The following is an 11,247-nucleotide window of genomic DNA, read 5'->3' as shown; positions in this document are numbered from 1 at the left end:
CGGAACATCTCCGGCGATTCTTCCATTTCGGGAATATCGTGAGGCTAGACTACCGGTTTATTGGTCTATTGAGCTGTCGTTCCTCCCGAAAGCCAACTAAGGGCTGCGTTTCGTTGTTCCGGTAGCCACTACAAGCGCTACCGGTGCTGCATACAGGGGTCATCATCCGATACTCACGACTCATTCCCCCGCAGGAGTTTTGCCGCTTCAAGGTCCGAGACATCGGTTATTTCGATAAATTCCTTGTGAGCAGAATGCATTTCGGTTCTTTAACTGCCTTCCTCGAATTTTTTCAAGCAAGGACACATTTCCCTTAAGGTGAACCGGAGTCGAATCGCATATTTAGCCAGCGCGACGCCTCCAACATAAACAGTAGAAAACAAAACTTCCCATTCGTATAAACCCTGAACAATGACGACCTTCACCAAATTGGAAGATCATGAGACGCCTCTCATCTCCGTGCACCCGTCGAGGCGCATCTCTAAGATTAACCCGAACATTTACGCCGGGTTTACCGAGTAAGCCATCTCGGACTTCTTCCAGTTTGATGACATGAACTAACTTCTCCCACAGGCACATGGGCCGCTGTATCTATGGTGGCATCTATGACCCCGGAAACCCGCTGTCAGACGAGAAGGGATTCCGCACTGACGTCCTGGAGGCGTTGAAGGGGCTCAACATCCCTGTCGTTCGGTATCCCGGCGGCAATTTCTGTGCGACCTATCACTGGCTTGATGGCGTTGGCCCTAAGGATCAGCGACCGGCGAGGTATGATTACTCCCAATACATCCGTTTTGCTAGAGTTTTGCTGATGCTGAACTTGCGATAGACCAGAGCTTGCTTGGCTTGGAACGGAGACAAACCAATTCGGCACTGACGAGTTCATGCAATGGTGTGAGGCTGTAGGCACAGAGCCGTACCTTTGCTTCAATTTTGGTACCGGTACCCTTGATGAAGGTATGTTCTTATCTAAACCTATTTCTATGCGCAGGGATGCTGACGTTGGACCGTCTTAGCCTTGGGCTGGGTCGAGTACTGCAATGGAACTGGCAATACTTACTATGCCAACCTTCGCCGAAAGAATGGCCGTGAGGAGCCATACAATGTATGTCCAGATAAGAAGCGCAACGTGTTGAGGTGCGACCCGTCTAACAATCTGTGCAGGTCAAGTACTGGGCCCTCGGAAACGAGTGTTGGGGTCCCTGGCAGGTGGAGCAGATGACCAAAGAGGCATATGCTCACAAGGCGATTCAATGGGCCAAAGGTAATACCTCATCCCAATACCAGCAGAAATGTCGCGCTAATAGAGGTTTCATGCAGCGCTCAAGCTCCTGGATCCCACCCTTGTCTTGATCCTCTGCGGCCAGGACGGCACTGCTTCATGGGATTACTACACACTAAACCAGTGTCTTGTCCCCGCTCATTCCGCATTGTCAACCAGCTCAGTTCCTCTGATTGACATGCACAGCATCCACCTGTACACGTCCTCATCATCCCACCTGCACAACGTGACAGCACCTCTGGCCGCCGAGCGCGCAATTGAGATCACATCCTCTTTGATCGATCTCGCCAGAGTTGAGAACCAAGTTCCCCCCGACCAACTCCGACCGACAATCTGCTTCGACGAGTGGAACGTCTGGGACCCCATCCGCGCAGAGGGAAGCAAGGGCGCCGAAGAAAACTACACGCTCTCTGACGCGCTCGCCGTCGCCTCCTGGTTGAACGTCTTCGTCCGAAAGAGCAAGGACGTCGGCATGGCTTGTATCGCACAGACCGTGAACGTCATCTCGCCCTTAATGACCACCCCAGAGGGAATTACCAAGCAGACCACCTGGTGGCCGCTTTGGCTGTTCTCTCGCTACATGCGCGGTTGGACTGTTGCCAGCCATGTTTCCTGTGGAACGTACGATGGCGAGACCACCCCCAAGTGGATTCGAAGTGCCAAGGATACACCTTGGTTGGATGTTAGCGCTACTCTGGGAGATGATGGGTTTGCCAATCTTGCTGTGGTGAACATTCATGACTCTCAGAACTTCGAGAGTCGCGTCGAGGGAGCCCAGGGAGAGGTTACTGTGTTCACCGTCACAGCAGATGATTTGGCCGCGTCAAATATGAACGGCAAGGAAGAAGTGGCGATCAAAGAGTCGACCTGGGATGGAAGCGGGTCGTATGTGTTCCCCCGACACTCGCTTACTCTACTGAGATGGAAGGCTGAGTGAGCTGGCTCACGCGAAATGGTATCATGAGGACAGCAATAGACTTTCACGCAATAGATATTCAATCGGTTCAATTCATTCTAGTGATTTGCGCGGTGACAGGTCTAGAAAATATATCGTATCGTTAACCGTAGTTCACATCATGAACAGCCCCCTCCTCATTAACATGGATATTGAGTCTATTTGAGTGCGGATACTATCAGCAACGCAGTCGTTGGGTTTATGGCACTTTGCAATGAGGCTTTACCTGTTTGGATTATGATCCATGGTCTTCATGTCACCTGGCTTCAATACCCGGTGAGATTCAGGCAGATCCTTCTTTGCAAAAGACTAGCGAACTGTTAGAATATCATAGCTGATTTCGGCGATTTCTTAAAGGTGACGTACTGTCTCATTACTAGTATCGCCAATCGTCTTTCCCATCAGCTTGTTGACCCACTCGGACTTGTCACCAAATGAGGAGGTAATTCCTGGAACGACGAGCGGCATGATGGCTGATTTGAAGTACTCAATTTGTTTGAACGAAGATACGAGCAGAAGAAACGGATGAGAAGTGAGGTTTGTCGCGGATATAACCTGTCCCTCATCGATGACGTAGTATCCCGATTGGGACTAGCGTCTTATCATGCGCCAGCAAGTCATCACTTTCCTTACTGGTCTCAACATGATTATGTCAAGCTAAGGCATTTCAAGGTTCCAAAATATGTCTCTATTTGATCTTGCAAGGTCTCTCGTTGAGGAATGGCATACTCAAACACCGGAAGTCTCAAGGTGCTAGCTACTACGGCTAAATGCCGGAAGCAATAGTGCCGCCGACGAAGAGCCATCAAGCTACTCATTGAGGTCAATGACTTATTTTCGGGCTGTTTTTTGGATGCAGCAAACGGCTCAGAATATTTCTGCAGAAGATGAGAATGGTGACAGGGTAACTGGCGAAGTGTTGCAAATAATTGAGCAGTTGCCGTCATTTACATTTTAGCTCTGCGAGATTGATCTTATGATTCACGCACCCATGCCCTTTTTGGCAAAAGATAAGTTATATATGACTTGTGTTAAAACAAACAAGCCGCGTGATCCCTATTCAATGTGTACGCTCTCGCCTTTCTGGGTTTCCCCAACGGGGCCTAGCTCACCAGCCAGGCCTAGTTCATTTCCCACTCGTCTGAAATGTCTGGGCGCGACGTGCATTGCATATAGTTCATCAAGTTTCTCGAGCGAGATTCCCTAGTATAACTATTTAGCAAACGCACGCAATGATCACGTAGGAAAGTACCTTTGTTTCCGGGTATAAGAACCACCCCCCAATTGCAGCAACAAGTCCTGTCCCTAGAAAGATGAAACCGACTCTGCCACCCAAGTTTCCTGCATCGGGATTGATCTGTCCAAATCATTTAGCCAATATACCTAAATCAATTCATGTCACTGCTAACCATGTACGGGATGGTAAATTGCATCACTAGGCCCCAGACTGCATTGGAAATAGTGACAAGTCCCTGGGTTGCGCCACGAAGACGCATGGTAGCAATTTCTGACGCCAGAACAAATCCTGTCGCCCCGATCGAAAGCTGGAAAATGATTGACCACAAGTAGATAAAAACTATAATTCCCCAACTGGCTTTCGTTTGGTCTGGGACACATCCGAGAATGCCTATGACCAAGAGAATGAAGCACAGTGCAAATTGTGGCCAAACGATCAGGGTCCGACGCCCTAGAATCTCAGTCAGGGGGAAGGCTGCCATACAAGACAAAAGCATGACGACGTAGAGAACCACAGATGCATCGAAATATGCTTTGACGTGGATCAATTCAAGGAAATAGGTCGCGTAGCCGATGACGAAGGTAGCTCCAATCATTTGCTGACCACTGGCAGCGAAGATAGCAGTGAAGGTTCGTTTCCGGTTTTTACTTTTGAAGCACTCGACCTCTGCTGACATGTCCACCCCTAAAAACTTGTAGTTATGCGTGGCTGCTGTTTCTTGAATTTCGGCTGCAAGGCGGATTTCTTCTTCCATTCTCCGGATCTCAATATCGTAGAAATTGTCATCGTTGAAGCCGTAGACTTTTCTTAATTCCTTCTTTGCCTGGGCTGATTTTCCGTACCGGACTAGCCAATATGGCGACTCGGGGAAGAAAAACCATGCTGTGACGAGAATGACTACAAAGAATGTTAATAATAGCCCCGACATGACCTTTTTGTACGCACAGGGGAAGATGTACATGGCCACCACCGGGAGCCACCATTGCCTGTCATGCTGAGTTAATTGAATCTCACGGCCCAATGTAAGTCCGGACTCACCATTTTCCATCAATATTACTTGCTCCCTTCGAGACGACGACACTGGATAGAGATTCAGTGACAATATCCGCATACCCGAGGTAAAGGTAATACTAACATCGCGAACTGACCAAACACAATGCTCGTATTGAAGAAGCAGAGGAAGAAACCCCGTAGCTCTGGTCGACATGTCTCCCCAATCCACAGAGGTGATATAGTAAACATGATACCGATAGCAATTCCTAGGGTAATGTCAGACTGCGAAAGATCCGTGAAGAGCTTCGCTCACCATTGACTCCTCTGCCGGCAAGGTGCGTTCGCCAATCTGTGGCCAACTGTTGCAGGAGGACACCAGCAACAGATATCACCGTTGCCACCAGAATACCTGGCTTGCGGCCAAACTTCTCCAGTGAGGGAACAACGATAAAGGTGGCGACGATTTCACATGCTGGGGCGATCGAGCTCCAAGCCGAGATGTAATATGCAGGAATGAGGTAGTTCCCCGACGGCTGAAGGATACCAAATTGCTTTCGGAATGCAGGCAACGATACCAATTGACTTCCCGCGACAATGTCGAACCCCTGCATCATAACACCGCTGGATATCCAGAGTGCTAACAAGGTAAGTACATGTATGCTTTCCTAGAGACTCCGACTTACCCCAGAGAGCGAACCGCCACTGCGAGCGAAGCATTCGCCATTTCTTGGTAGGGTTGATAACAGTGTAGTCAATTCTGGCGAGAAGTCAGTAGCTGTAATGTGCTGAGGGTGTGGGCTCTGTACTCGTCGGACATCGTGATAGATCCTCGCCAATGGAGTAGTATATGATACCCACATTTCGGGAGGGTGGAGTGTCCAGTTATATATGCAGCCCCAACGCATCGTCTATTACCCCGTGGGGAAACGGTGGAGTCTGGGGAATTAAAGTTCAGGACCCTCGCGGAGTCCCAAGGCTACTCCGCGACACTCAGTACACGTCAGGTCGGCATCTGCGAGACTTGGCAACGATAATACAATATAAAATGTGCTGAAGTTTAACAGTGATGTCGTCTGTAATGAAGCCAAAAACATGGAGTCCCACCGCACCCGGCCCTCTCTGCACTTCACCGCAAACTGCTGGATCAACGATCCTTGTGCTCCCGGTTACGATCCGGCGACGGGCTTATACCATGTCTTCTATCAGTGTAAGTGTTTTTTTGCTGCGACCTTGCCCAGGTGGGAGTGCATTTAGCTTAGATAACTTACACGAAACAGGCAATCCACATTGTACTGAATGGGGCTCGATGTCTTGGGGTCATCTCATCAGCGAAGATCTCATACACTGGACACCCTTTACCAAACCTGCTCTGATTCCAGATCAGCCTTATGATGGTGATGGGGTCTTTACAGGCTGCATGGCACCACCCGAAAACTCCGAGACAGGGTCTCTGAAAGTTATCTACTCATCAGTGCGCCACCTACCATTTCACTGGAGCACACCTCCGTATCCACGCGACGCTGCTGGTCTAGCAATTGCCGAATCCAGGGACAATGGAAAGACATGGACAAAACTTTCGGAAAATCCAATCTTAGCTGGTGAGCCCCAGGGAACTCAAGTGACTGGGTTTCGTGACCCCCTTCTTAGCAGAGTGGCATGCTTTGAATGATCTCCGTGGACAGAATTCCATGTACGGGCTTGTTTCAGGTGGAATTGAAGACCACGGACCGACAGCGTTCCTATACTCTGTGCCGCATAGGAACGTATCTGAATGGCACTATCTGTCTCCCTTGGTCAATATACCTGCTCGATTTCAGCCCTCGCAGAAATGGTCCGGGAATTTCGGCATCAACTGGGAATGCGTGAATTTCCTGACCCTCGAAGCCGGCAGCAACAGCCGCGTGTGTCTCATCCTGGGGGCGGAGGGAGACATAGAACGCGAACATATCCGGAATTATAAAGGTGATGCGCATATTCCTCCAAGGACTGTCCGTTCTCTACTGTGGATGTTTGGTGACTTGAGGGTTGAAAACGACGTCCCTCGCGTTGAGTACACCCATGGCGGGTATTTGGACTGCGGGCCACTATATGCAGCCAATTCATTTTTCGATCCGGTGTCTAAGAGACATATAATGCACGCATGGATTCCGGAAGAGGACATACCAGCAAGTTATGCCAATGACAAGGGATGGAATGGCGCATTGGCTATTCCGCGTGAGCTCTTTCTCGTTTCTATCTCAAATGTTACTCGAGCTCTTTACAGTCCTTTGTCAGAGATATCGTCTGTTGAACAAGTTCCAAACCAAGATGGCTCAGCCACTATCTACACTCTCGGGATACGACCTGTCGAAGAGATAGTCCGACTCCGCAAACGCCATCGTCATTCTTGCCAACAGAAATATATCTCACTCCCACCAACAGCGGGAGCATCACACGCGCTGTGCTCGACATCCTCTACTACCTGGGTTCTCGAGGCAGAAATCGCTATCAACCCGAGTTGCTGCTTCGAAGTCGGTTTCCATATCCGCCACAATAGTGATATGTCTATACGCACTACGATCATGTTTTCTCCTCAGGAAGAGACCATCAGTGTCAACAAGGCGAGATCGACATCTGATCCAAACATACGCAATTGCCCCGAACAAGGCCCGTTTACTCTCTTCTACAAGACTGATTATCTGGGGGTCCAACCCAAAGACAAATTGGAGAGCTTGCGGATTCACATAATCTCCGACGCAGATACCTTGGAGGTCTTTGCAAACGATCGGTTTGCCTTGGCTACGATGGCCTATTCTCCGGATATTCGTCCTGCTGGGATATCAGCGTTTGCCAAAGGGGAACAGGGGAGTGCAGTTATTGAAGAGGTAAATATATGGGAGGGGTTGCCATCTGCTCGGAAAGTATGAGTGTATGTATGCACTTACGTTCGGAGGATGTGAAGGAGATTCTGAAGGATGTTAAAAGAATTACAGGTACTTCCACTTAAGATTGGTGTTTCCTCTTCCTCCTCTTCCTCCTCTTCCTCATCTTCTTCTTTCATACAAGGCCAGCCTCTAAAAGGCGCCCTTCTAGTACCCCCTGTAGCAGCATCAAGGATGAACTTTTCTGTAGTATTGTCTGTTCCGCGCGTCCAGATTCTCGGATACATTGGTATAAGAGAGGCGAACAGAGCCCACCTAAACAGGGCGTATTTGCTGCTGTCATGGCGGCCACGGAAGTAATAAAAAGACTATCTCTCAATATTAGTAAAGATATCTCGAGCGATTTCAGAATAGAGGTTATAGACCCACCTAACAAATAATGTCCACCTGTTCACCCAGCAGTCGCGGAATGCGGCAACAATACTTGGTATGAGCATCGCGTAAGAATCAAAGAATCTCTGACAATGATCCACAAGGATGTTTGTTGTGGCTCCATCCTGCATCGCCTGGTAAACAGCCGGCCAATATATAGAAAGCTTGCAGCAGTAGTATTGGACCCGCAGGAAGTTCGACAGAGGACAAGCAGGTACATTGACCAGTGTTAACGGCTGTGACACATCGCCCTTTTCAAAAGAGTTCGTTTCGGGCAGGTAGCGATACCACTCTTCAAGCTGGTGTTCTAGCTCCAGTGCAATACCTGGCGCATAGACGTATTTTCCGCCGGACGTCACCTGGACAGCAGTATTGCATCGATGCAGCATACGTCTCATAGCAATCTCAGCAAGGAAATATGATTGCATATTTTGTACGCTTGTGTGGGTGGAGTGTGCACTACCCGGGGAGGGAGGCGAGGGGACTGCTGCTGGTGTATTCTCCGGCATAAAGTGCCATGTCTGGTGGCATAGCGGCAGTGGGACATGTTCATCCAGACACCAGATACCGCTCTTGGCAACATCCAATTGGCCGCCGATCTCACTGCAACGAAAGTTAGTGATAAGTCACACTTAAAAATGTTGGACTGCCTACTTCTCGAGTAATAGCACACCCCAGTATGCTAGCCGAGTTTGTTCCACGGTATTTGGATCATCGCCTCCTAGCCCGCTGGAATATTCATGTCAGCTTTGCGACAAACTCCTCGGGCGAGAAGGAATTACGGAATCACCTCTTGATGATGTTCTGGATCTTGGATGATGCAATTAAGCAATAGTCATGGGCTTGACAAGGCTTTAGCAAACAGCAATAATACAGACCAATTAACATCAAGCATTGCACGCTGCGGAGACTGCACTCGGCGATGATGATCGGCAGTGAGGCGAGAGCTGTTTCAAAGTATGGGGTACCTGAGGCTGCCTCATCTTGCTCCACTATATGGCCGATTGCGGCCACAAGAAGGGAAAGACAAGTTTCCGAAGAGGGACGTAGGGGACCACAGAGAACCCGGAAGTACTCCTGCGAAAATCCCGAGGGAAGAATGGGATACCAGGTGTGGACGCGAGCCGAGAATGCAGCCAATGCGCTAATGCGGTAATTAGTTGATGTTGCTGCATAAATTGGCTCAACGCACCTCACTATATGCTGATGATGAACAACAAGCACCCGTGCACCTGCGTTTGCCATGCCCTCGGGCCCGGCAATTCGTTCCTCTCGGGTGAGCACCTGGGCAAAGTCTGCATCCAGTCCGAGCGTACGCATAACAGACGGGTTACCAAGTAGCTTAGAAGGTAAATCAAACGGTGAATATGCTTGATTGGTGAACGCATCGTATTCAGTTTGCGGACCTGCAGCACCACCATCCGGGGAAACGGGCTGCGCTGGAAGCATTAGGCCGATTAGTTGATCAAGTCGTTTATTCACGGCATTCAATTCTTGTTCTATCCTGTTCCACATGTTAGTGCTATCTCTTTGGGCGCGGAGAACCTGTGACATACCGACTGGGGGTTCCACTGGCGCTTCTTGGTAGCGACAATCAAGCCCGTGGTTTTGACAATAACCACAGGACGGCTTCTGCGAGTCGCACTTTGTTCTCCGCGCTCGACAGGCATCGCATGCCAGGGCCGTGCGTTTCCGCTTATGCGGGCGGTGGTCCTCCATCGTATGATTCTGGAAGTTGAAGTTGGGAAGGTATTATATCGCGGACGAAGACGGGGCCTCCGCCCTAGCGAATCCATCAACCCCGCACTTGCGATCGCGGAGAATTGGTGCTCCTCCGCGAGACCCAAGCACCCAAGGACTCAGTTTGTTTCTCGCGGAGAAATAGCGGACTCCGCATAACTCGATTGTGGTCATCGTCGTGTGGGGAGGAAGAGACACAAGATGTGGCTATTAAAGGGCCATGATGACTCGCCTTCAATAACTGCAACTACAAACAAATTCACTCAACGTGCTTGTCTCCGATCTTACCTTAAAGATGCCCATTGGAAACGACCTGTTGGCCAGCATGGCAAAGAGAAAGGTGGCTCGCAGTGCTCGCGTGGCCAGTTGGGACCAGAAGGGTCTCAACGAGGATGCTTTTGTTGTCCGGCCGGGCCAGTCAATTGTGCTGGCCGACCTGGAAGGCCCCGGTGCCATCACGCATTTGTGGTTCGTCCAAACCTGCCGCAAGATTATAGGTCCAGGCCTGATTCCCTACTCCAAGTCCGGGGTTGCGATGATGGAAATCCACAATGCGCTCGGACTCAACTACGAAGTCAACGACCCAGACTACTATCGCAAGGTACTCATCAAGATGTACTGGGATGATTCGGAGACCCCAAACGTTATTGCACCGATCGGAGACTTCTTCTGCCTTGGCCATTCCATGGCTGCCAACTTCCAGTCCCTCCCGTTCACGGTCTCCGTTAAGCCATCCGAGGAGAAGAAATTCGGCGGAGCTGCCGCGTTCAACTGCTATCTCACCATGCCATTCAACAAGCGGGCACGCATCGAAATTGAGAATCAGAACGATGAGGCCTATTTCCAGTACTTCTATGTCGACTACGAACTCTATCCGGAGCCCCTGCCCGCGGATACGCTGTACTTCCACGCGCACTGGCGCCGCATGAACCCAACCAACGGCTGGGCGCCTTCTCGTATTCAGACAAACAGCCTCGAGACGCAAGTGCCAAACCTAGACGGAAAGGATAATTACGTCATTTTGGACACCGAGGGCGCTGGCCAATTCATCGGCTGCAACCAATCCGTGGCCCATTTCCAAGGCACTTGGTGGGGTGAGGGTGACGATATGATCTTCATCGACGACGACACCTGGCCACCTAGCATGCATGGCACAGGTGGTGAAGATTACTTCACCCAAGGGTGGGGCATGCAGAAGAACGCATACCCATTCTGCGGTACCATCATCCACGAGGAAGATGTCCCGAACTACCAGGTCAGCTACCGCTGGCATCTCACGGACCCAGTGCGCTTCAACAAGAAGATCAAGGTAACCATGGAGTCCGGCCACGCCAACCACCTCCGCGATGACTGGAGCACTACCGCCTATTGGTACCAGACACTTCCTGGTCCCAAGCTCGATATCCTGCCGGTCGAGAAGCGCATTCCGCGCAAGCCTCAGTTCCCGCCTGGCGACGATGTGCCTGAGCCGCATGTGGGCAGCATGAGTTCTGACAAGCAGGCCATGATTAAGCAGCGTGACGAGCGGATGGAGGCATTTGTCAAGGACCGGAACGAGTGGCTGGCGCGTCGTGCGGAGGATTCTCAGGCTAGGGCGCGGAGCAATGTGGAGATCTGCAAGGATATCCGACAGCGTTTCCTGCAGTCCTTGGGCCAGCAACTGCAGTAAAAACATTTTTTGTACTGCAATTTCATATCTGGTTCCAATCACTGTCTTGCTGTTTATATATTAGATGGCATCCCAAAT

General features: G+C 50.3%; 6 protein-coding genes across 6 annotated transcripts; 3 read left to right on the top strand and 3 right to left on the bottom strand.

Annotated features, from left to right (window-relative positions):
* Positions 1 to 411: 411 nt before the first annotated feature.
* On the top strand, positions 412 to 2,219 carry N7489_004068 (alpha-N-arabinofuranosidase; the record flags this gene model as incomplete). Its single annotated transcript, XM_056709820.1, has 6 exons — positions 412 to 518; positions 574 to 768; positions 830 to 957; positions 1,017 to 1,105; positions 1,165 to 1,264; positions 1,321 to 2,219. 6 exons carry the CDS (start codon positions 412 to 414, stop codon positions 2,217 to 2,219), a joined length of 1,518 nt encoding a protein of 505 aa, XP_056568241.1.
* Positions 2,220 to 2,340: 121 nt separating this feature from the next.
* On the bottom strand, positions 2,341 to 2,705 carry N7489_004067 (uncharacterized protein; the record flags this gene model as incomplete). The annotated part of the gene is made up of 3 exons (XM_056709819.1): positions 2,341 to 2,395; positions 2,464 to 2,546; positions 2,604 to 2,705. The coding sequence occupies 3 exons, from the start codon at positions 2,703 to 2,705 to the stop codon at positions 2,341 to 2,343; spliced, it is 240 nt and encodes a 79-aa protein (XP_056568240.1).
* Positions 2,706 to 3,293: 588 nt separating this feature from the next.
* On the bottom strand, positions 3,294 to 5,223 carry N7489_004066 (putative MFS alpha-glucoside transporter; the record flags this gene model as incomplete). The annotated part of the gene is made up of 8 exons (XM_056709818.1): positions 3,294 to 3,440; positions 3,490 to 3,594; positions 3,647 to 4,371; positions 4,420 to 4,460; positions 4,513 to 4,554; positions 4,610 to 4,733; positions 4,781 to 5,104; positions 5,151 to 5,223. Coding segments are annotated over 8 exons (1,581 nt in total), but the record flags the coding sequence as incomplete, so codon positions are not given.
* Positions 5,224 to 5,559: 336 nt separating this feature from the next.
* N7489_004065 (glycoside hydrolase family 32 protein) lies at positions 5,560 to 7,373 on the top strand (the record flags this gene model as incomplete). Its single annotated transcript, XM_056709817.1, has 3 exons — positions 5,560 to 5,674; positions 5,745 to 6,065; positions 6,115 to 7,373. 3 exons carry the CDS (start codon positions 5,560 to 5,562, stop codon positions 7,371 to 7,373), a joined length of 1,695 nt encoding a protein of 564 aa, XP_056568238.1.
* A 323-nt stretch (positions 7,374 to 7,696) lies between these two features.
* Positions 7,697 to 9,430, bottom strand: N7489_004064 (uncharacterized protein; the record flags this gene model as incomplete). Its single annotated transcript, XM_056709816.1, has 4 exons — positions 7,697 to 8,363; positions 8,415 to 8,489; positions 8,551 to 9,194; positions 9,317 to 9,430. The coding sequence occupies 4 exons, from the start codon at positions 9,428 to 9,430 to the stop codon at positions 7,697 to 7,699; spliced, it is 1,500 nt and encodes a 499-aa protein (XP_056568237.1).
* Positions 9,431 to 9,795: 365 nt separating this feature from the next.
* N7489_004063 (glycoside hydrolase family 172 protein) lies at positions 9,796 to 11,169 on the top strand (the record flags this gene model as incomplete). Its single annotated transcript, XM_056709815.1, has 1 exon — positions 9,796 to 11,169. The coding sequence occupies one exon, from the start codon at positions 9,796 to 9,798 to the stop codon at positions 11,167 to 11,169; it is 1,374 nt and encodes a 457-aa protein (XP_056568236.1).
* Positions 11,170 to 11,247: the final 78 nt, after the last annotated feature.

The sequence above is a fragment of the Penicillium chrysogenum genome (assembly GCF_028827035.1).
Source record: "Penicillium chrysogenum strain IBT 35668 chromosome Unknown utg000002l_segment0_segment0, whole genome shotgun sequence".
In the NCBI taxonomy this organism is placed as follows: domain Eukaryota; kingdom Fungi; phylum Ascomycota; class Eurotiomycetes; order Eurotiales; family Aspergillaceae; genus Penicillium; species Penicillium chrysogenum.
The sequence above is the reverse complement of the archived record's forward strand: the minus strand, read 5'-3'. Positions and strand labels throughout refer to the sequence as shown.